General features: G+C 38.4%; 1 protein-coding gene across 1 annotated transcript in view; it reads left to right on the forward strand.

Annotated features, from left to right (window-relative positions):
- b4galt2 (UDP-Gal:betaGlcNAc beta 1,4- galactosyltransferase, polypeptide 2) overlaps positions 1-26115 on the forward strand; it is a 183718-nt gene that overhangs the window by 3471 nt on the left and 154132 nt on the right. The window contains exon 2 of the mRNA XM_086176474.1: positions 22436-23418. Within this exon, the coding sequence (XP_086032600.1) occupies positions 23070-23418 (349 nt within the window). The 5' untranslated portion in view covers positions 22436-23069. The remainder of the gene's footprint in view (positions 1-22435; positions 23419-26115) is intronic.

Genomic DNA, 26115 nt, shown 5'->3' on the forward strand with positions numbered 1-26115 from the left:
TTATTCATTATATTTAGAAGAGTAAAAACACTTTAAGGGGATTCGATGGTGGAGCCAGGTTGATAGAAACCCAATCCTACTGAAAAACATAATTGACCAGAAATGTCCACAAGCTCACAATTTTTTAAGCCAAAAGAGACACTCAATTCAATAAACTGTCTTTAAAAACCCACACTAAATCCTCATCTCACTCCCTCTACCCTCAATCCCTCCCTCAGTGAAGCCTTCCTTCCGCTGAAGCACTTCATTTATTCCTTTGCTCCTCTGCCAAATAAACAGCTGGATCAGAGAGAAAAGGAACAGAGGGAGAGAAAGACATGGTGATATTTTGCTGTTGTCCTCACATGTAAGGATTTGAGCTGAGAACTGGACTTTGTTGTTTTTGCGTAAGACAACCGATTCATGTCTCAAGATAAACTCTTGGCATACAATGTAGAGAAGACAGATACCTTTTTTTCCTTTATTACTGACTTTAATTATCACAGTTAAATATGGATATTTGAGTATTATCTGAAGGTTCACTTTGCTTTTTTCTATTAGGTTGTGTCCCAGCTTAGTCATTTGATTGACAATTCCATTCATAATATGGCTAAACACAACAACAAAACTAAACAAAATCCCTTATAAAAAGGTGACATTTACAGGAGTTGCTGATCCTCATGCTGACTCCCTCACATTCTGCTGCAATTTGATCATGGTCCGATGAAGCCAACAGAACCACATCATCCGCACAAAACAGACCCAATCCTGAGTTCACTAGACCAGATCCCCTCAACATCCTGGCTGCACCTAGAAATTCTGTCCATAAAAGTTGTGCACAGAACCGGTGACAAAGGACAGCGCTGACGGGAATGAGTCCAACTTACAACTGCCAATGCGGATCATGCTCTGTCACAGAAGACACAAGGACCGACCATGGCTTCTCCATGTCCTCAAAATACATGTAGACTGGTTGGACAAACTCCCATGCACCCTCTCGGACCCTACCGAGGGAGTAGAGCTGGTCCACTGTTCCAAGGCCAAGACAAAAAGCAGTGCTCCTCCTGGATCCGAGGATCGGCGACCCGTCGCAACATCCTCTCCTGCACCCCTGAGTAAGCTTTTCCAGGAAGGGTGAGGAATGTGATCCCCCAACATCCAGAGCCTTAAGGAACCTGGGGAGGAACTCATCCACTCCCAGGGCTCTACCACTAAGGAGCTTTCTGACTACCTCGTCCTTTACAACTAACTTCAACCCCGGAATTAGGAGAGTCCACCCCAGAGTTCCCTGACTCTGCTTCCTCGTTTGTAGGCATGTCGTTGGGGTTGAGGAGACCTTTGAACCGCAAAGTCCAGAGTCGAAGTCAGCAGCCCACCTTCTCCACTGTACTCAGTATTAACTGCATACCTTCTTCTCCTGAGTCGCTTGATGGCAGACCAGAATCTCCTTGGTGCCTTCCAAAAGTTCTCCATAGCCTCACCATACTCCTCCCACCCCTGGCTTTTTACCTTGGCAACCACCACTACTGCGTACCTGGCACGAAAGGCTCAGTAGGACTCCTTCAGCTTGACGACATCCCTCATCATTTGGATCCACCAACGGTTTGCGGGGTTACCGACAGGCACTGGCCATCTATACAACTACCTTTCCAATATTGATCCATGTCCCTTAGTCATCACTTTCAGGTTGAAAAATAAACAAACAAAACCCCCCAAAAGCCTGATCCTCTGAGGCAGAGCGGTGTGCTAGCTCTTTGATGAGGGAAAGCAATAAGGGGAACGAAGAGCAAGGAGGTAAATTGATATCAGATTTTTCAACCGTCCAACTGTCTCCAGATCACAGACAGCTGAGAGGCAATTTAATATCCGTATGGGCAGAGCTGAGCAGTAAAGGGCTGAGTACAGAGAACACTGGAGTTTTCTTTTGATTTGAGTTTCTTCTGTGCTGCCTCTCTCCTCTCAGTACTTTTCATCTTTGCTCTTTTAGTTTACTGCTTAGCTCTGTTTCTAGCTTTTTTGCTGTGTAGCTGCAGTAAAACACCCAACACAGCATCTGCAAGCACGATATACTAGTATGCATGCTAATGAGATAGAGGTGACTAGTTAGAAGTTAAGAGGTGACCACTTAAAAGTTATTTTTATCGAGAATACATGTCCAAAACAAGCTTCCAATGTATTGTAGGGATTTTTCACTTTCATTACTGAGGCAGTGACGAGTCCATCTGACTTACACAGGCTAATTGAAATCTGTATTCAGTCAATGTTACCTTTATTTCTCAGGTGCTTTTGTCCAAAGCTAGTTATAATTCTTTCCTTCTTAGATTAGCAGCAAGTTGTCTCCTTTAAATGGTTCAGACAATAGGAACTTGAACTCAAACCACCATTTCTGAAATCTACCTGATCATTATGCGATATAAAAATGATTCTGACAAAACTAAGATGAAGGTTTAACATTGTCTTTTAGTCTTTGAAACCACTGTTGGCATAAAAAAAGGAGAGAAAAGGGTTTTTGTTCTTCATTAGAGCTCTTAAAATTAGAAGTTTAACATGTCAAGATAGCTGTACCACAACATGATTAAAAATTGTGACATCTTGAAGCTGAAAATGTATCAGCATATTCAATACTTTTTTTTAAACTGTGGTACTTCAGTAGAATAAGTGGAAGATTAATCTTTACTTGAATAAAATTGAAAATGAAATTTCTGACAGCCAAAAAAAATAAAAATAAAGCCAAACAAGAAGTTCCCTGTAAAAACAATGTAATGATGAGTTCATTTGGGCCTTAATTGTGAAGTAGCTTTGCTATTTTTACTTCTGTGTGGTTACTATGACTGATAAAGCCAGTATATTTCAGAAAATGCCTTATCTGCTGGCCTTATCAATTCTTACAACCCCTAAATTCCTCCACAGGTAGAGTCTACGGAGTCTATAAGTGTGTCAGAAAAGTCTTTGGAACTATCTATGAATGAATGACAATTCTGCAACTGGGCCCATTTGGATTTCCAATATGATTATATATATTTTTTGGGGAAAAAAATCACAACAATTGATTCTAAATTAAATATAATTTAAGGTAATACATTGAAACAGTTTAACATAAAATGTGTATCAGTTCATAGGAATGATTCCAGTGTTAATGAACATAAATGGCCTTGCCTGATCCAACACTCACCAGCTGGTGCAGTAAGAAACTATCTTAATGCATTCATATATAATAATGTTTTTATCAACTTCATGCAAACTACATTACTACATTAGTAAATTCAACAGTTACTATGAGGGGGAGTGTTTTTTACTTTTCAGCTAATTTCTTCCACGTTCACACTTTAGTCAGCATATTTATCACCGTGCTCTGTAATAAGACACAACAGCTGCCACATTGATGTGATGGTGAAAATACAGTGGTGCACTTAGGCGTGTGATTCCAAGGCATGTGATTCCAATGCCTTGAATAATTTGGAATCAGTTTATAACCGGAACCATCTCTCAGTTCCTATCACTCAACTATGGTTACGGTCTGTAATAGTGGCGTGCTGCTTGGGAGCAGCATCATCAGATCAGATTCACAACAGAGATGGTGATCCCCAACCATAGCTTCACCAAGAGCCACCCTGCTTACTAACTCACAGTTTGCATGCTTGTAATAAAAAAATGAACTGTCCCAGCAGTCCTGTGCTCTGAGTACGGGTTTGCCATAAAACAGTTTTTCACAAAACATGTTAAGTGTGTTCATATGCAGATATTGGATCAGTTAAATAGATTATCTCTCAATTGTGATTTCTCTATATCACTGTCCACAAAAAGCACTGCTGAATTCTAAACCAGATTGAGATTTAGGAATCTGCACCACTTTGGGAGTCGTGGCTTTCAAAAGTTACGCTACATGAAAAGGAGTGACCTGTGAGTCACAGAATATGGCACAGTACAGGTAGTGTGGGTTGTTCCCTTGTCATTAAAAAATAGCTTTGTGCCTATCATTCTTCCCCAATGTGGCATTTGGAACTTGATTGATATACAGTACAGCCAAAATCTTGATGATTATGTGGAAGTACCAGCAAATTCTGCTCGGGCTATGCAGCAATGCTTATTTCATTTAGTGCAATATGAATTTGGGTGAATTTATTTTAACTTCAGCATGCTGTAATAGATTTGTTTTGGGGATTTTTCAGTCTTGGCTGTGTGCTTGGGGACTCAAACTGTTTTATTTGGTGTTTACACTCTTTTTCCTGCAAGCTTTTCTTTTCTGTTGGGAAAGACATGGTGCAGTGTCATCTCTTTGCTTTCTTGAGGCAGGGAATCATAGGTTTGAGGCATACCTTGGACAGCCAGCGGAGATAAGCTACTTCATATTTTTTGGTCTTGATTTATCAAACCTGAAAAGGAAAAAAAGAAGACTATCATGGCTGCTTTGTTCCAGAGAATATACTTTTTTGCTGCTATTGTTTAAAGCAGGGGTGTCAAACTCATTTCGATCTGGGGGCCACATTTGATGTCAAGGGGGACCAGTAAAATCGTAGTGTAATTACCTAGAAGTAACACATTTTTCCTTTGTTTTAGTGCAACAGAGAACAGCTAAATGATAAAAATCTTTATATGTAATGTACTGTTTCCTCTAAAAAATACATGATGAACAACACTATGCCTCAGGTCTGTATTCTCAGTTCTTCATGTATTTTGTTGTATTTTTCGCCATGGCGAGTCTCATAGTGGCACCAAAACTTGCTGGATCCACACCAAGCATGCATGTTTCTTGTTTATCTCAACGCACAAATAAGAAGTGGTCTGTTTTTCTTGGATTCCCCGACACTCTATGTCCACTTTTCTCTTTTTTGACAATGACATCGTGCTGATGATGGTGTCTGGGCCAACGGAAAAGCAGGTAAATTTTTAACAATAAGTAAAAATGCTATTTACAGGCCTGAAAGCCACATTGCTGCCATCTGCTGTAGGTTCTGATTTTTATAGTGTTGTGCCATGTTGCTAACACTGACTAAATCAGACAATATTGGAACTTCATTTTTATTTAAAAAGGAGTTCATGATTTTTATGTATTTTTTCAAATTGTAGATTTGTTCCATGGGCCGGATCGGACCCCCTGGTGGGCCAGTACTGGCCCGCGGCCCGTGTGTTTGATACCTTGGTCTAAAGTCTCTGTGTTGGTTTGATGAAGCACTTAAAAATGTGGAATATGGTTATTTAAGATGACTATCAGTGACTCTTGAGTGTTAGTGTTTTAACAACAAGGCCATTACATCAATTTGCAGTTTTATTAAGTGATTAATCGGCAATGTAACATAATGTAAAAAGCACTTATTTAATCATCCACTCGTTCAAACGATTCATGAATGCGATAGAAGCAGATGATTCACTGCCGGATAGATGTAGGCAGATGACATGCTGTGATGACGCCTGAAGAAAAAAACCTAAAAAGAAGAAAAAGATGATACGTGTAAAATAATTAGTAGACATAAAAATATGTTCAATTATTGTTTGGACTTGATTTAAAGATATTACAGTGAAGCCCAGAATTCAAGAGAAAACTGAAGCTGAATCAAATTAAACACTTTAACTTTAAATTAATACTCCAAAGGACCTTGTTTGCAGTTGAAAATCCAGTGTGTAGATTCACAGTCTTTAACTAATGGAATTACATTTTTGGTCAACTAATTCTTGGTGTTTTTCTATTATTGCTACAGACTATATTTAACAGACATTATTTTTTGCACTTTCTGACTGGCCCAACTGGAACTACCTTATTTATTCTTTGTATGAGGGTTGCACTTGATAAACTGTGTTGAAAGTCCAACATTGAAAAGGGTCAGCTTTGTGTAAATGAGTATCTATACTCCAGTATTCATCAATGAGTATCTGTACAACAGTGAGGCTGAAACTCACAAACTGTAAAATAAAAGAATTATGGCTTGAGTGACATATTGGTCCTCCACTCTGCTTTACGTGATGCAGGGGTGACATTGTTCTGTTTTTACATAACAGCGTGTTTCACTTGATGAGATTTTTTGGCACAAAAATCGAGCATTCTAACAAGTAACTCGCTGGGGAATAATTTTTTCCATTGAGTTTCAAAATTACATTTGACCTCTCATTAAAATACAACTCTTAGGTACATTTTGTTGTTTTACAGGTTATTTGTCACTGCATATTTACAATTTTTTAACCATGTGTTTTTTAGTAATCTTAATGAGAAGAATAAAAAACATGCAACTGTTTGCAACCTTGCTGACACCTTACCAAGTAATTCAGTTCCTTCTTTTGCAAATATTTTATTTCATAACCTCCTTTTGGCATTTTGCACACAATATTTGAACCTTGGTTGGAACTCCACTACTCTTAAGCTGTTGCAGCGGTTGTCTTTAAACTCAATCCCATGCAAACAGTGCCTGATACACCTGCAATTTCTAGAGTAAAAATGGCACATTGAGTGCCTATGATATTCCACAAAGCTCATGTGATGATAGTCTTGGTGAATTAGTTCCTCATTCTGTTGAATGGAATTGGGACCTGAGCCTCCAGACATAGCCTGTGTGGCTGCAACAAGATTACACTGCACTCTGCAGCCTGCATGCCACAAGCAATCCACATCTAAATGGTTCCTGCAGATCATGAGAAGCTCATGGAAAATGAGAAAAATGTCCCTGAAAATCTTGTGCTGTCCTGAAAACTGAATTGGACAACCTCACATCGGAGGCCCTTGACGCCTTTTCTTGTACTGCGAGGAACATATTCATATAGAATACCACATCTATCTATTACATCAACTGGACTGTTAGTGAAACTGTCTCTTGGAAAATCTTTAGTCACAATGTAACTCATACTGTATAGTTTCTGCCAGAATTGTTTTGTGGCTCAAGTCTCATACGAGTAGCTTTCTTAAAGGAGCTAAGGTTCATGTGACCTGACAAACAGAGGCAAGGTCACAGAGGCCAGACCAAGACGGTTTGGACATATGAGAAAGGGAATATATTGCTAGAAGGATGCTGAGATTGGAACTGCAGGCAAGAAGCCTAGAGGTCGACCAAACAGAGGATTGATGGATGCAGTAAAAGGGGACATGAAGTTAGTTGGTGTGAGAGAAGATGATACAGAGAATCTGGTTAGATTGGCTGTGGCAATGCTGAAGGGAGTAGCTGAAAGAAGAAGAAAAAACAAATAGATGAATATCACTTAATTGATAAGTGCCCAACAACCTATCTTTGGCCCATGTTTTGGTTTAAGAAGAAAAAGTGCAGCTATGTCTGATGTTTCAGCTAAGCAGTATCTCTTCCTAAGACTGGTATTGACAGCGGTTTTAAACATGGCACAGAGTTTGTGCAGTTATTTTTTGCAACAACTGGAGTTGACTGAAGGTAAGGTTAAATGTAGAAGTTTCTTTTTTAGTTGGTGACTTGCATTTGGTTTGTGCTCATCAGTATTATTGACTGACTCTTTGTCTCCACAATGTTCAATTTTTCAAGTCAGAATTGGTTGTGCACTTCCTGATTTGTTGCTCTTGTTTATAAAAACACAAAATACATTTTCAGAACATAATCCTAGATAAGACCTGCAATTCAGCAGTTGTGCGCCTCTCCCACTACGAGGTAGAATTTGTGATTATGGTGTCTGATTGGAGTTTCATAAACTAACAACTAAGTAGGCTGACTCATTTTTTAGATGTTGCTAAGGACATGGCAATACCATGATACCTGAATATCCTAGTATCGTAAAGCTTTTCTTAGAACCATAATAAGGTTTGAAATTTAGATGATTATCTCCCGGAACTGAGTGGATAAGCTGAAAATATGCATAGGTTTAAATCAAGTCAGATTCAAATCACAGGATTATGACCAATATAATGTCAAGATATTTGCACCATGTAGAATTAAACCCTCTTTGTATTATGGTTGGGTGCAATGTGTTAGCACCCATGTCTTTTTTTGTATAACTGAAGGACAAAAACCCACAAACATTAAAAACTTGGAATTACACAATGTAACCTTTGTGGTGATATTTTGGCATATGTCCTCAGTAAGAAAGATCAGTGCTCATATCATAGAAATGCAGTTAAACTAGAAAAATAATGATAGCACAACAAAAGAAAAAAGGCAAGAACTGAAGTCAACATTCTTCGTAGAATGTGGAAAAAGAGGAAGTTCGCTGTACCAGGACAAATCCACTGGACGTGTAATATAGTAATGTGATTAAATGCAATTTTTATTTGAAACAAGAATTTGCCCATTGGCTTTAAAATGTAATTAATAGAAACATATAGCTGTTTCTTCCTTGTCTTACTTACTGCACTGCAGAAACTTTGGTAGCAAATGAGATGCGTTCCTCTGTTGTCATTAGCCAATTTCTCTAATGGTAAAGTTCATTTTCCTTTTCTATTTCTTTATTTCCGTATCTTAATAAAAAATAAAAAATAAAAAAAAAACAACTGAGCAGATTTTTAATTTTTTTTTTTTTATGCCAGGTCAGTTTCCATGTACTCTATTTAGCATTAGACCGTGGTCGACCTTGGTCTTTCAGGCTTGGTGCACTCTCTTTAAACTCTGAAGACAAAGTCAGATGTAAATAAAACCAATTGAACAGCTGAGACCTGCTTTCAACACATAGTTTGTGCACTCTGCCCTGGATCCTGTTGTAAATGTAAAAGTGACATTTGGGGTTCAAGAGGTTGCTGATTAAATGTGTTGTACTCAAGTGTACTTATATGGAAGGTGATTTGGCTAAGAGCAGCATTTGAGAAGGTGACAGCAAGATTGTATTTCATCTAATGTTCTTGAGCTTGAGTGTAGCATTATTTTATTCTTGGCCAGACTAAAACATTTGAATGACCTTTGATCATTTTCATCTTGTTTTTCATGTTCAAATAACAGTATAGTAATAATATATAACAATTGTAATATATGACATTAGGTCATTCCAATAACTTGCCTGAAAAGCCAAATGACCTGTTTCTTTAGTAGCATGACCCAGATTCCTAATAATGGCAATATTTAGTATGCTTAGGCCCTTCCCCCTCCCCCCTCCTATATCATTCGATTTTACAGTAATACTCAATTGGTTTCTAATATCAGCAGCAGTTTACATTGAGCAAAGTTTTTTTCCCTTGAACATCAATTACTACTGTGGGAGGATATTTTGTTGACCTCGGGCACTATGTTATCATGTGCTGTGCTCTATAATCAATGCAGTTATATATATCAAAACAATTTACAGCACAATATCAATTTTATGCCTGCAAGTTTTTGCCTACTAGAGCTATCATGTCTTGGAGAGAGATATGGATTGCAGAAACGGAGAAAAGTATTCCTGCAGTCACGACTGTTGCAAGCCAATGCTTGGAAGTTCAGATTTAAATACAAAACAGGGAGAGAAGATTTCTACACAGCACAGTGTTTGCAATCATTGTAATTCTATAATAAATATTCAGGCTGCATGGCTTTGTTGTGCTCTCACAACTTAGAAGTGACATAAACTTGCATAACTGAAAATAAGTATTTCAGTGTTATGAACCTCATTTCAAAGTACATTGTGACCAGTGCTTCAAAATGAGATTTTATGAGGTTGTCGCTGGTAGCTAGCCTTCATAATACACTTAACATCAGTTTTTAATTGTAAATAGTGATGCATTACTCAAAAGTGTAATGTTATGGAAAATAGTAATTTAATATTCATTTAGATGTGCCAACTATGAAGCTGCATTTGTCATCCGTGAACTACAGACAACTAATGCAGCACTCGATGGTGCTGTGTGATGTCGGTTTTGAGCTACTTTGTGTTCAGTTTCACCTGCTGGTGCAGTAAGAAACTTTTATTATCCTATTAAATAACAAATAATCACCTCACTCAGGCCCGATGGCACTGGCTATATCCTGAAAGTGACGAACATTAAAAAAGTTGGTGTTGCACCACAAGACTGACATGCACTCCTAAGTATGATCTTTACTGCAAAATAGCATCACCCATCAAGGGAGACTATAGACTCACTGAAGGAGAGTGAAAAAGTATTTTTAGCTTTAAGCACAACTGTTCCCTAACACCCTACTTCTCACACACATTCAAAATCTGTCATTAAAATAAAGCATAGCATAGTAATTCCAAAGCCAAAAGCATTATCAAAAGATTTTAAACATCACTTACATATTGTAAAAATGAATGGGATTCTCTTTTTGGGATACGATCAGATGATTATTCTGATTTGTAGAGGCCAGACAATTACAACATTAACAACATTATTTTATTATTTTATTATTCATTATTGTTTATTTATTTATTTATTTATTTGATAATTGAGTAAAACAATATTGCCTGACTTTACTGCCTGGTGTTAGTGATGTGATGAAAGTCTTTTAAGCATTTCTTCTATGTGTATAATTCAATTTCACCTTTAAAGTAGGGCAAAAATACCCTCTCATCGGGTAGGAGTCACTGTCAACAAGAGACAGGGAAAAGATACTGTACCACCATAACTGAGCCTCATAGTTACAGTGCTTTGGTCAAGCCAATTTATTCATTTCAAAAATATCAGTACAATTGTCAATATGATCAAAAATTAAAGGACATTCATCAGTTTTGATGGTTGAATTAAGACAATAACATCAGGTGATCATTGTCAGGTTGATGTTAAACCTCTTCGTTCAATAAGAATCCAGAATTAAATGTCCACCCTTTTTAATGCTGATTTAAATTCTATGTTTAGCCAAGCAATCTACAACATCTCTACAACATGATGGTTTACCCATTGTTATCTTTGGCTGATGACATTCTAATGGCATTCAGAACATGGCTTTCATGCATTTATTTTGTGATAATATTTTGTCTGCTCAACTTTTTTAAGACTACTCCCTATGGAAATAAGTATACAATTAATTGTTGGGTCTAATGCCAAACTGCTAAGCTATTTCATTATGCATTTAGTTGCCTATTGAATTAATTTCACCATGCACATGTTTTTGAACTCATTTTGAGTCATTCAAAAACAGAGTGGATATTCTGTAAAGCTGATCGAAGCAAATACAAAATAACTATCCTTCTGTACATCGGTGGGTTTGTGGGATATGAACTTGCCTACTGTAAGATGTCCTAGAACTTTGAGTGAGCTCTGAGGCTCTACCATATCAGATATAGCATGGCTAATGCATTTTTGATTACACCAGGAGGGCAGCCTTGTAGGTTAAAATCAAAAGGGCACAAGGGACGCTCTTCTTATAATTTTGTTTTCATTCTTATTATTATTTTTATGTAAAGCATTGTCTTTTGTCCAGTAAAACTATTAAAGCTACTAAACATTGCTCTGTGACAGCAAAACATGAATTAACAGAATGATATCCCCATTAACCTGAAAGTAGGAATGTATTCCTCATAAGTATGTCAAGATCAGTACATGGTAAAAAAACAAGATTCTTAGCCTTAGGGCTCTGCTAGGAACATCTGCTAAAGAAAAACATATTGAGCATGTCACAGGGTGTTTATGTACATGCAGTTTGTTAGTGTCAGCTGTCATTGCAAATGTGTTAAAAACACATGTTACATAAATTACATGTATTTAAAAGCCGATAAAAAGAAATATGTATATATATATGTATAAAAAGTGAAATTATATATATATATATATATATATATATATATATATATATATATATATATATATATATAAAACATATATATATATAACATATATATATAACATATATATATATATATGTTTATATACACTATATGGCTAAGAGTATCCACTCACCCATCCAAATTATCAGAATCAGGTGTTCCAATCACTGCCATGGCCACAGGTGTATAAAATCAAGCACCTAGGCATGCAGACTGTTTTTCAAAATTTGTGACAGAATGGGTCACTCTCAGGAGCTCAGTGAATTAAAAAATGGAACTCTGATAGGATGCCACCTGTACAACAAATTTCCTAAATTTCTTATTTCTCCTAAATATTCCAAAGTCAACTGTCAGCTGTATTATAAGAAGATGGAGGTGTTTAGGACGACAGCAACTTGTAAACTGATGGAACGGGGTCAGCGGATGTTGAGGCATATAGTGTGAAGAGGTTGCCAACTTTTTGCAGAGTCAATCGCTACGGACCCCCAAACTTCATGTGGCCTTCAGATTAGCTCAAGAACAGGGTGCAGAGAGCTTCAAAGAATAGGTTTCCATGGCTGAGTAGCTGCATCCAAGCCACATATCACAAAGTGCAATGCAAAGCATCGTATGCAGGGGTGTAAAGCCGCCACCACAGGACTCTAGAGCAGTGGAGACGCAAACTCTGAAAGCTTCAGCATACCAAGACATTTTGGACAATTCCATGCTCTCAACTTTGGGGCAAGGTTATACAGGAATCTCCATGAACCATGATGTTTGCAGATGACATTGATCTGTAGTGAGAGCAGGTAACAGGTTTAGGAAAATTTTGAGAAGTGGAGGTATACTCTGGAAAGGAGGGGAATCAAGGTTACTTACAGCAAGACAGAATATATATGTGTGAATGAACCTGGGTGGAACGGTGAGGCTACAGGGAGTGAAGATCAAGAAGTTTAGGATTTTAAGTTCTTGGGGTCAACAGTCCAGAGCAACTGAGCGTGGAAAAGTCCCGAATTGCACTTCTTGTAAGTCGCTTTGGTTAAAAGTGTCTGCCAAATGACTGTAATGTCATGAAAAGAGGTCAAGAAACAGGTCCAAGCAGGTTGGAGTGGGTGGAGAAAAGTGTCAGGGGTACTATGTGATAGAAGACTATCAACCAGAATGAAAGGAAAGGTTTACAAGACAGTGGTGAGGCCAGTGATGTATGGTTTAGAAACCGTGACAATGACAAAAAGACAGGAGGCAGAGCTAGAGGTCACAATGTTGAGGTTCTCTTTGGGAGTTACGAGGATGGATAGGATCAGGAGTGAGTCCATCATAGGGACAGCACATGTTAGATGTTTTTGAGAGAAGGTCAGAGGAGCCACACTGAGTTGTTCGGTCATGTACAGAAGAGGGATAGTGAATATATTGGTCGACGGATGCTGAAATTGGAGCTGCCAGACAGGAGGTGTAAAGGAAGACCAAAGAAGATTTACGGACATTGTCAGAGAGGATATGAAAGTAGTTGGAGTGAGATGAGGATATGGTGAATAGGGTTAGATGGAGAAGGTTAATTTGCTCGGCGACTCCTGAAGGGAAAAGCCGAAAGGAAAAGAAGACACATTATTCTTGATACTTATCTCCATCCATTTCATCCTGCTTGAACCGATTTTTTTTTTTTTCTTTCACCTCCTTTCCCCACTCCCGACATTGTTTAATATCCTCCACCTTATTTATCTCCACTCCCTGTAGCCTCACCGTTCCTCTTGGGTCCTTCTCATTCACACATAGATTCTGTCTTGATGCGTCTGACCTTAATTCATATCCTTTTCAGGGCACACCTCCACATCTCTAGATTTTTCTCTAGCTGTTCCATGCTCTCACTACAGATGACAATGTCATCTGCAAACATCATGAGCCATGGACATTCTCTTCTTACCTCATCTGTCAGCCTGTCGATCACCACAACAAATAAGGGGTTCATTGTATGGCTCATCAACTTTATCTCTCTATAGTTACTGCAGTTCTGCACATCCCCCTTTTCTTACAAATTGGCACCATCACACTTCTTATCTATTCCTCAGGCATCTTCTCACTCTCTAAAATTCAGTTGAATAATCTATTAAACTTTACTGCCACCTCTCTTAGACACATCCATACCTCTACAGATATATCAACAGGACCAGTCGCCTTTCCACTCTTAACCCTCTTCAATCCCCTCCTCACTTCACCTTTACTAATCTCTGCTACTTTGTGGTCCACAATCGACACCTTCATCAGCTCTTAAGTGCGTGTCTTCCTGTCATTCTTCAAGCATCTGTCAGTACTTTTCCAACTCTATTCTTAATCACTCAAACCTGCTGAACATACTTTCCATCTCTTCACTATCTCTTCTATTTTGCCAACCTGTATAAATCATTCTCTCCCTCTCTATTTTCCAACTTAGCATACAAGTCATCGTAAGCCCTGTCTTTAGGCTTTGCTATCTCTACCTTTACCTTGCACTGCATCTCCCTGTACTCATGTCTACTCTCTTCAATCCCCTTTGTGTTCCACTTCTTTGCTAACATCTTTCTCTGTATATACTCCTGCACTTCTAGTCTTCTGATCTGTTTTCCTTACGGATGACACACCGAGTACTCCAACCTGTCTCTCTGATCAGATCAGCTGTAGCTGTCTAGTCATCTGGAGGATCTCCCGGATTACCCAGAGACTTTCTCAACTGCCCCCTGAAAACCATACAACACTGCTCATTTTCAGCTTCCAGCACTTTGCCCTCTGCTCTGCCTTAGTCTCCTTTATCTTTGTCACCAGGCATCCAATAAACCACCATCGTATGCTGTCTGGCCGCAATCTCACCTACCACTACTTTTCAGCCTCTGATCTCCTTCAGATTACATTGTCTATACAAGATGTAGTCTACCTGTGTGCTCCCATCTCTGATCCTATAAGTTACCCAATGTTCCTGCCTTTTCTGGAAAAAAGTATTCACCACAGCTGTTTCCATCCTTTTTGCAAATTCTACCACCATCAGTCCCTTTGTGTTCCTATCCTGGATAACAAACCTGCCCATCAGTTCTTCCCCACCTCTATTGCTTGCACCAACATGTCCATTTAAGTTTTCAATAACTACCAGTCTCTTGCCTCTGGGGTATTCTTCATCACTTAATCTAAGGCACTCCAGAAATTCTCCCCCTTTCCTCTAATTCACATTCCACCTGTTGGGCAACATTGTAACAACACTGAGCATCACTCCTTCAGTTTCCAGTTTCAGACTCAAGTCTATCTGAAACTCTTTTCACCTCCAGAACATTCCCAAAAAAATTCCTTCAAGATACTCAGACTCCATTTTCTTGTCAATACCATGATAGTACAACTTAAAACCTCCTTAGCTTCAAGCCTTACTACCTTTACACCTGGTTTCCTGAACATACAGTATATCCGCTTTTCTTCTCTGTGTCATGCCATTAAACGGTATTTTCCTGTCATTGTCCCAATATTCAAAATCCCTTTTCACAGTCCCAGATTCTTGCCTTTCCTCTTTGCTGTCTGCATATGAACACGCCAAGCCTTTTTCGAATTTCCACTGGTACGCTGTAGGTTATCCGCACCGATGACTGTCTCGAGGGATTTGGTATAAGATTCATAGGTCTGATTTGCACATTTTGTTTGTGCACACGTTTTACTTTGGATGCCCTTCGCTAGCCCGGTGGCACAGTGGTTAGTGCTTCTGCCTCACAGCACGGAGTATCCTGGTTGGATTCCCTTGCAGGACGTTTCGGCATTTCTGTTTCTCCCCGTCTGCTTGGTTTCCTCTGGGTTTTCCAGTTTCCTCCCATAGTTAGCATGCAGTAGTTTAACTGGAATAAATCTAAAAAAAAATAGTGAATTAGAGAGTGAATGGTTCTTTGTCTGTACATGTGGCCTTGTGTTTGACTGCAGACTGGTCTATAGGCTCAGCCTCTTGTCCACGGACAGCTGGAATAAGCTCCAGATTCCCTGTTACCCTGCTCAGAGAAACACCGGCTTCTGCCCACCTGAGGGTGTATTTATCAATATAATATGATATTATAGGGTACATTTGTTTCAAGTATAATCAATAAGTACCTATCTGACAAGACTATCCAGATTTGGTTACAGTCTTGAGTTTGTATTTTTTTTGATGGCATCTGTTTTATAATGTGGCATGCATAGCAGGAGTTCATGGAGGAAATCTAGTGACTCATTATTCAAACAGTCCTCAATGATTGGAGATGCACTTGCTCCAGCATTCAGCTTTTGCAGATGCAAATCTGTATTTCTCAACCCTTCTTTGATCTTTTGCCATGTGTTTCAGCAGGCTGACCTGGATGGAAGCTCTGTGTGTTCTTCTACGTCCATGCTAGTGAGGTGCCCTCCAGCACAACGCTGATTATTACCTTAAAGCAACAGTGGTGCTGTTCTGTGACAGGAAACAACAAAATCCTTTCACTTTTTTTTTAGCCTGTGTAGTAAAAGGCATAGGGTTGGATTTCCTGGGTGCGAATCACGTTGTGGGAAGATAACCTGAGGCAACCCCCTGACATCTACACATCAAATGCCTCCAGCATGCTTGCAGCATTTGCATCTATGACGCTGAAAGCCTCTTACTCACTAAATTGTTTTGTCACAACCCTACCTTTTTCCCAGCCTGTTTCATTTTCAATGAGCCTGCTAATCCCTATAACTTTTTATATAGCTCTGGCATTGATTGTGAGTTTAAGTTGTCTTTCTAAAACTCTATGATAGGTAAAATGTTTGTATGGATTACCTCAGGATATCTGAGCTACACAAAATGTATTTCCTTATTTTGAGGTACTGATCAGCCATGACCTTTTCGTGCAACCGTTACTCATTTGTTGCTATTTTCAGGTTGTATAATAACAGTACTATGTCACTGTTGGAAAAACAGTGCACTAAGTCGTCATAGATTTGTGCTTTTCTTTGTGTGATTCTCTCTTGATACATCCTCATGACAGATCACTCGTGGTAAATTCTTATTTTCATTATTCAACAGGGTCAAAGGGAAACTAGCTTTTTCTCCATTGTCTATTTAGTGGTTTTCTGACTTGAATCTCCTACAGCATTAAATATAGCAACAAAACCACTCCTTCCCATTCTCATCTATTTATACTACACAACTAAACTTTTATCAAACTACTACTGTAACAGCAATTGAAAATGAGAGCAATAAATATGATCTTTTGTTATACCAACAGTCTCAGTGGAGCACTGGGCTTTTACATGTATTTTTATTTTTTTTTTTCATTTACTATTTTAATCCCTCTCTGCATTTAACCCATCATGGATTAACCGTGAGCAGTTGGCAGCCACTTCACGGATGGCGGGTGCGTTTAGAAGTTCAGTGTTTTGCTCAACAACACGTTGACAGGCCAGGAGGAGCCGGGAATCAAACCAGAAATGTTTGGTTCCAAGGCCGACGGCTCTAACCACCTGCACCATATATCCCCCAAGAGTTAAGATTCAGGGTGACTCCGCATGTTTTCTTGATGATAATCACAAACTCTTGTAATGAATGAATGTCAAATTGGTCTCATAATCTAGCACTGCCAGTCTGTTGATGAATATACGCAGATTACTTTTTTTATTCTGTCAATACTTGAAAATCAACCCTGTTTAGAATCTGACTTGAATATGCATTCCTGTCATTTCTCTTTTTTTTTGTGTGTGTCTCGGTCTTTAGTGAAGCATGGCTGCAGTTTTGAATGCTTTGAAAAGTGGTGTTGGTGGGAATGAAAAGTTTAGCGGCATTGAAGAGGAAAAACGCATTGTTGGAGAAGAAGAGTCGGAGTACATTAACATAGTTTAGAATTGTTGTCATTCCTCAACCTCACACTTTTATTTTCTGTCTGTGTTAGAGGTTGCTGCATCTATGATTGTATAAACATGCTGACTGCTGGTTAAATTTCCCCTGGCTTGCCTTTTAACCCTCTGCTCCTCCACATAGTTTATGCTGAACACAACCTATAAAGTCATTCTATGACAGCTGTCCAGTCAGAACGTTATGTTTGCAAGATTTTTTGAAACTGAAAATGAAAGAACCGAACTGAATACTGGAACAGAATAGTATTGGTTGAACATATTTCTGCTATTTTGAAGAAATTACAGCAGACCTTTTTGATTTCAACCACTGGCAGTTCTCTTTCAAAATACCAACTGGTCACCCATCTGTGCAGCAATTAAATTTTGAAGATACAGATGTTTTAGATGTTCTGCTAATTTTATGCTGGCTTCATATCACAACACAATTCAACAGATTTGAGTCTGTGTTTGCAATCTGCACAATGACAGGGGCGTTCCAAGCTAATCTGGAACAATTATCCACGCAAATGAAGTAGAAGTATGTTGATTTACTCGGGCTGGAAAACATAGCAGTACTTGTGATGTATTGTCTTGCTGTGATTTTTTAATAATGTTTTTTGAGATCTGAGATTATTCTTCTCACTTAAGTTCATTCATTATCCATATTTCTGATAATGGGCATCATCCCATTCCTGCTGTCATTGGTGAAGGTTGGGCACACCCTGAACAAGTTGCCAGTTCTTATGAGGCCTGAACAAGGCCTCAAATAGAGACATACAACCATTCACTCTCTTATCCTCATAAAATTTGTGCAATTAAGGGTCTCCAGTTTACCCTCTGCATATTTTTGTGCTATGGAAGGAAACTGAACAACTCAGAAGAATCCCATGCAGACACAGGGAGAACATGTAAACTCCGCCCAGAAAGGCTCCCTGTCAGAATCGAACCAGTAACTTTGTTGCATTTGATACACATTTTTGACATTTACAATCCTAATGTTGGAAGATTTCAGAATCTATAAATTATAGCTTAGCTGAACAGCAGCTATACAAAGACAGACAGAGAGACCGTAACTGGAGCTAGTCTTTTATAATTCACAGTGTGCAAACTATAGAGCAGAAGTGTGAAGGGTAAGATTACCTTTATATCTCATTAAAGAAGCAAAAACAAAACTAAACTAATCCCCCAAAACTGAACGTCTGCTCTGGAGGGAACCCATTTGTTTGGTAGTCTGGAGACCGGTAGGCTTGTCTGTATGTGTGTGTATAATATTTTTCCATTTGGGCACCCGAGTTTTATTTGTCTGTTTGATTATATTTTGCAAATATAGCGAACTTCAGTTTGTAAATGAGCTAACAAAAGCAGTCATGACAAATTGATTAGTTTAATAATCGGTCTAAAGATAGCCGGTGAACTTAATACTGAGGTTCTATATCTACTAAAAACTGTGGTTATGACAGTATGGAATGACCCTATGGAATGATACTGGATGGTGTTGTATTGTATATGCTGAAAGAATGGGTTTCAATCTAATGTAATTGGCACTGTAAATGTCGTTTACCCTATAGTAAGGCATTAACCTTGCTTTCTGATACAACCATCTTTCTATACTCTCATATGATTCAGCAATTACAGCAATATAATTAAATGAACAATTAATTAGTGCATGTGTTAACCTCCTTGAGTGAAGTTTCACATCCTCTAACAGCTACACACAAATTAGAGGACATACTGACTCTTTGTAGTAGGGGGACACACACCTTTACTCAAAGTTTTATTAAACATCATGGACAAGATAATCAAAAATACAAAGTTACAAAGTTCAGAGTGCGATTATTCAGCCCAGAGTCTTCCAATAGTAAATTTTAATATTAAATACCTATCTTTGACCAGTTCTACCCTCACATATCTAATAACCAATTCAGTTATGATAATTTCCAAAACAAAACTTTTGGAACTTTAAATGCTGGTATGAGCTTCATTATGTAGGTGTGGAGGTCCCAAAACTACATACATACAAATGTAACATAATTGTTACCCCCCCTCCCCCAATTAATATTTGATTCTCATTTGATTTGAACAGGCCTGGATGAACAGACCTCCATTTCATTGCAGGACACATGTACACCTAATATTACAATTAAAAAAGCATGGTTTTAAAATGGTATTGATAATTTGACACAATGTGTTTTATCTATGTGGATAACTAAAAAAAAAAAAGAACTATGAAATGTCTGCTCTTAGAAATGTAGGAAGTAAGAAATACAAACAACATTGAAAAATACTTGTTTTCATACATAATGGTCGTTATATTCTGGGGTGCATTCACTATCTAAAGTATTATATATATTTTTTCTTGCGAGTAGACAAGTATGTCTGCACTTAACAGCGAACTAAAAGGTAATACGCTGACATCAACTTTGTTTGGAACTTAACAGACATACAAACAGGCAATAAAAGTTCACTACTTGTAACATGTCTTTTCATGAAGGATATATTGTGATGTGACATTGTTATTAAAGTTATTACAACTGTAAAAATGGAGATACAGGGTTCCTTGAATAAACTACTTACATATATCTTCTAGTTTCCTCTGTATCAATGTCATCCCCATCTCTGCTTTTCTTTCGACCTTTTTTCTCTTGTGAGCATCAGATGACATTAACATATTCATTTAGAGTTGAAATACTGAGACACACCTTCTCCCCAATCCCTATAAGATCTCCCACCGAAACAAAACAGCAAGTGACAGACAGCTTTTTTTCCAAAAACAAATAAAGAATTGTTAAAAACCTGATAGATAGTCTGTTGACTGAGAAAATTAGGTTTGGTCAAATGCTAGCATATCAAAATTCAGACATTGGTGGGAACAACATAATATACATACATTATATACCTAACATGAGAAGAGATTGCCTGCCATGTCATAGCTCAGTAATAACTTTGTATTTTAACCCCAGCATGAGGTCTTAAGCCTGTGGTTATTAAGACTATTTTTGTAGGATCAAGTGACTCATAATGGTTGCATAGGGTTACTTAGGTTAGGATAGACATTCCTTTTGCGGGACTCATTTCTGCTATTTTTCCGTTGCTGTTTTTCAACCATACTTTACCATAAACAGTTCAACAGTGATTGGTCGGGAGTTATTGGTCTGGCTAATTATCTCTTTGCATGTTTGGAATTAAATGTTGTTCAGCAGCCCTTATGTGCCAGTTAAGTTGCAGGTGAGCAGATTGTCTGACCGGTGCTAGCACTGGCGTGCAGCATCCAGGTCCTTGAGTTAGTTGTAATCTATCTCATTAACTAGAACTTGCACTTGCAAAGAAACACAACCCCCTTGAGGCTCGTACTTGGCAGGATTGAATTTATTTCCTCCAGACAAATGACAGCAAGAAGCAGCCAAGTATCTGGACAAGCAGCCCGGATTAGTTATCTCAACATATGTTTCAATTTGCTGCATTTTTCTTCTAAATGTCTCAAGATAAAACATAGAAACTAGAAGGACACTTTGTTTGATGTTTCCCTGCACCAAGCTTTCTAAAATTTGTGTTTTTTTTTACAATATCAGATTCATTTGCCATCAAATTCAATCAGTCCTTCCTTGGCCAGTGATTTAGTTCATCTGTTCTTTTTGTTTATATTTGATCCTGGTAACAAAGGGTAACGATGTGAATACACAATTTGGTCTTTTGTTCCTGAAACGTTATTATTCTGTATTTCGTGGTTTCCAAATCTATTCGAAACTGCTTCATCGAAGTTGTTTATTGAAAACTCTCAAGTAGTTTTAGGAATATTTATGTTTAAATTTTCTCATGTAATGTGGTTTACTCTGGATCAACAACAGCTCTGCCATTCAGAGTTGAAAACCCAGTGTTCCCTTTTGTTTTTGGGAAAATGAAATCTGTAGAACATGCTTTTATGGATGTAAACTATGAAATTTTGATTGTACGATGATTTATTTTCCCACCCCTTGATATCCTTGGCAAGGATAGCTTGCAAAGCCCATTACTTAATTTTACTACTTTTGGGTTTCTGTCAATACCACAGGTTTTGGAGACGTAACACCATGGGTATTTAACAGTCTACTACAAATGACAAATTACGTAGTCTGATCCTTCTGGTTAAATTGCTGGATATTATTCAAAATGTACTTTTTATGATATTTGAGTTTTTTTTTCCCAATCAAATTGCAATACAAGTTTGGTAGTGAAAGTATCTGTAGCTGAAGTCAGTCTATGTGTCTGTGTCCGCACAGAAAATTATTCAAAAGGCATGTAAAATAATTCTGAAGGGCAAAATCCAAATGTTTTGCAAAGCTCAAAGCATATACTTAAAGGTTATTGTATACAAGGCCTGCTTTATCAGAGCAGATAAGTGATATGGTTAGCATCAAATAACAGGCCTTTATCAACAACTAGCATGTGTACATCTACAATATAGCCTTCGTGCTTTTTCTGTCTTTATTGCTCTTGCTCAGCCTTTTTTCATTTTTTGTTTTCAACCACAGTATTGCCTGCAGAATACCCATAAGTGCTTTTTCTTTTGTTTGCATGTATGGTCAGTACCCCCCAGCCAACACACACACACACGCACACACACGCACGCACACACACACACACACACACACACACACACACACACACACATACTTTTTTCAGTTACTCCATCATAAATGCTTTTCAAACCACTTGACTGGAAAATTGACTTGCATGTTGCTTTGGCTGAGCACTCAAGTCTCTGTTTATTGTTTGCTTGTGTCTTATAGATGGTTATGTTGTTAATACTTTTGTACATTTTTTGGGAATAGTTCTTTTTGACTGAGTGAACATAATTTCCCTTCAGCCTCATGCCAAAACCACATTGGTGATATTAAGTGTATAGTGGCGTAAGAAAGTAAAAATGCAAAGAAAATGGTAAAGAAAAATGTGTTTTTTGACAACATTGGCATGTGATTAGTCATGTAATTCAATTACAGATATTAATGTTTTTCTTTGCTGCCTTATTTTAGATCCCTTTCTCCATCTTTTTCCTTTTTTTTTCACCCAGGTCCTATCCAAGAGATCAATGGTGTCAAGACCATCAACTGCTTCTCAAGCTTCATCCACATGAACAGGCCATTGCGACATCCTTCAAAACTACACACCGTAGAATGTTTAATGGAGTTTATTGGTGCTTGGAAGAAGTGAGAACTAGTCCTAAGACTGATTAGAATTGCCTTTTACCATCAATATCTTGTAGCTGTAGCTTCAACCTTACAAAGGGGTATGACTTGATGCATGTCTCAAAGGCAATCGCACTGGGGGGCCTTATTTTTTACATTATAATGAAATTATCATTATTCCCTCCTAATTAAAGAGCATTGAGGAGACCCTTGGGTATCAATGCTAATAATAATAATAATAGCATCTTTGACATGCTTGGAATCTTGGGACACAGCAAAAATTTGCAGACTGCTCAGAGTGTAGTTATTCCAGACAGTGTAACATCTCTGTCTTTATTAATGACCCCACATCCTCTGCAGAAGTCAAATGGTGGGGTATCATTGAGCTATATGTCCTTATCAGTTGTCTAATAGCAGTGGATATTGCCTCAAGGACCGTAGGGATGAGTACATGCCTGTAGCAGTGCCACGCCAGCGTTGTCGTGGCTGGTCATCACTGGCCAGTCCCTTTCCCTGGCCATGACCCGGCTGATGTTGGGTCGGACTTTGGAGCGCATTTGTAAAGGTGTCTTACTGCTTTGCCTGCTCCACTTCCTCATCATGATGATCCTGTACTTTGACGTCTACTCGCAGCACTTTGACCTCTTCAGCCGCTTCAACAACGGGCGAAATGGATCCAGGAATAATGTTAGTGGAGCCGCAGGGAATGGACATCATTTTTACTATTATAACCTTTCCAAGCCAAACACAACTTTAGCCAGTTACATGGCCACAGGCGAGACGCTAGGGCCAAGCGTGCAACCAGAGACTAATCAGACGCCTTCCCCGAAGCCGCTGCCGCCATGTCCTGAGATCCCATCTGGGCTTGGTAAGTAATAATCTCATTACTTCACCTCACCAAGTTCGTTTGATGAGACAAAAAAAAATAAAGGAGGATGTTTCTCAAGCTTTAAGAAGAACATGCTACATTTCTGACAACAGAAAAGAAAAAAAACAGGTCTCTTGCTAAATCTTGTAAAACCCTTCCTGATGTTGTATTGACTTGATTTGTCGTCCAGCTAGCTTTTTATATGTGGTCTTATAATCAATGTGTTCAATGTATTGTTGAAACGAGACCTAAATCCGAGCCCAAACCTAGTTCCATTTTTATATTTTGTAAACAAATGCATATTAAATCTCCAATTAGTGAGAGAGCAACCATATGAACAATTTGGGCTTTCAGGTCAGCCTGCAACATAAAATGGATTTAATGTCTGGGATTTGCACAGTGGTATTTCACACGATAACTCACAGTCAAGCTATTTGTGGAGATTCATGCAGAATGGTGCACAAGCACACATAGCAAAAGAATGTGCTTTATTTTTTAATTTCTCAAAGGCTCTCTGCACATGGACAAAAGTATGCATAAGACTTCAAGTCATATATTATTTATTCAAACCACTGTATATTTTGGGTGGTGTGGCTCAGGTGGTAAGAACAGTTGTCTTGGAACCGAAAGTTCCTGGTATAATTTCTGAGCTCCCCCGAGCCTGTCAGAATGTTGGTAATATCTCGCAAGGGATTAATGAAGTATTTAAAAAGGGTTTTGCCATTATTCCTGAAAAAGACCATGCCTCTTAGACATATGCTTCCATGCCTATGCGATTTCAATGTGAAAATAGTCTTTTATTGTCATTCCATGCTTGTATAAAATATAAATAATTCTGTCGAAATGAAAAATGTTTTTTAAAAAACGGCACTTTAAAGGGAGACTGGTGTCAAAAGAGCTGTTTGAATTAACTGCAGTTCAAATCAAAGTCATGCATCTTGTTTTTCAGTCAAAGTCACTTTTATTTCCAATACTGCCATATGTTTCACAAATGCAGGAGGATTGAAATTGCGCATCTCTTAGACCTTTTGTGCAGTCATAAAAAAATTATAATATCACTTACAACAAGTTATGACAAAGGGAACAAGGTTATTGACAAAGTCCAAAACAAATTTTAGGGGCACTCAAGTCCAGTGTGTGTGTGTTTGAATGTGTTTTGGGGGGGACTGAAGAGGTAGAGGGGGCAGAGCAGGGAGTGAGTTGAGCTACTTGACAACCTGTAGTCTGCTGGTCCCAGCCTATTTTTTGTATCCAGACTGAAGAAGCTGTGAGATAGATGCGAGGGATCGTCTGCAATGAGGAGGCTGCTCTAACTATTCACCGGAGGGTCTTATGACAGAAAACATTGCAGGCTCCATACTATACTGTGATGCAGCTGTTCAGGGTGCTCTCAATGGTGCCTCCAGAAAGTGCACATGGTGGACAGTGGGCAAGAAAAGGAAGTAGAGATGCTTACTTGGCCAGTGATGCAGTGTTTATGATCCAGGAGAAGTCCTCTGACGTGTGCACACCCAGGAACTTGGTGCTACTCACCCTCTCCACTGATGGTCAGAGGAGTGTGCTGGGTCTACTCTGTACTAAAACCCGCAATAATCTCCTTCGTCTTTTCCACATTCAGGGAGATTGCTTGCACTGCACCAAACAGTAAGACCTCGACCAAACTCCTGCAGTTTGTCTGGACTCCATTGTTGTGATTAACTTAGTTCTATTGTCGGCTTACTTGAGGTTGGAGTTGTGTGTCAGGAGGCAGTCATATCCCTCCAGTCATCCTGGAGGGACCTTGTGTTCAGAGAACTTGTGCTGGATTTGTTGCTCCTGTGCTGCCTGTGGTCTTCCAGTCAGGAAGTCCAACTGCCAGTTGCACTGCGAGGTCTTAAGCCCCGGCTGGACAATTTATTTTTGATATTGAACATTAAACTTCTACTGCAAAGCATTTGAAATAGTTCCTGAGAAATGAATAAGTCCTCACATTATGAAATTTGAGATATTTAATATGACTAAAATTAATATGACTAGAAGACAACTCTTCATATTAAGTACAAAAAAAACACAGTTGTAAGACCCACATAGCTGTAAAGTGGTCTATGCAGTTTTGTTGCTTGCATATGCACACACAACCATGCACAAATCAAATTTCTTCAATTATTGACAGTGTTCTGCTACCTGCACAAAGAGTTTGATCCAGTCAGTCATACAAAGTCTGCACTTTACTAAATCTATAATTCCATAGTACATAATATACAAACACACACACACACACACACACACACACACACACACACACACACACACACACACACACACACACGTGTCACATTTCTTAAAAAGTTTCAATAATGGCAAATGTGTCTCCTTATCAAAGAAAAACAATCCAATCAAATTCCATTGTTTTTCTAATTTCAATAAGAAGTCAGTTAATAAGATCACTCAGTTTATTATGAGCACACATCGCAAGAAAATAGAAAATAGTATATTATTTCATCAATAATTACATAATTAATTGTTGCTCTTTTTCTCTTGTTCTGTTACTCCTTTTTTAACCAAGCTGCTGTCATACATCTAAATATGACCACTGTCATATTTTCATGTGAAAAAACATTGCAGTTGTTGTATATACCTCATATACAGTTAGGCCCAGAATTATTCGGACAGTGACACAAGTTTTTTTATTTTAGCTGTTTATGAAACATATTCAGG

This window comes from Fistularia commersonii, chromosome 28 (assembly GCF_037954325.1).
Source record: "Fistularia commersonii isolate RoL2024-O1a breed Wild chromosome 28, RoL_Fcom_v1.0, whole genome shotgun sequence".
NCBI classification, from domain to species: Eukaryota; Metazoa; Chordata; class Actinopteri; order Syngnathiformes; family Fistulariidae; genus Fistularia; species Fistularia commersonii.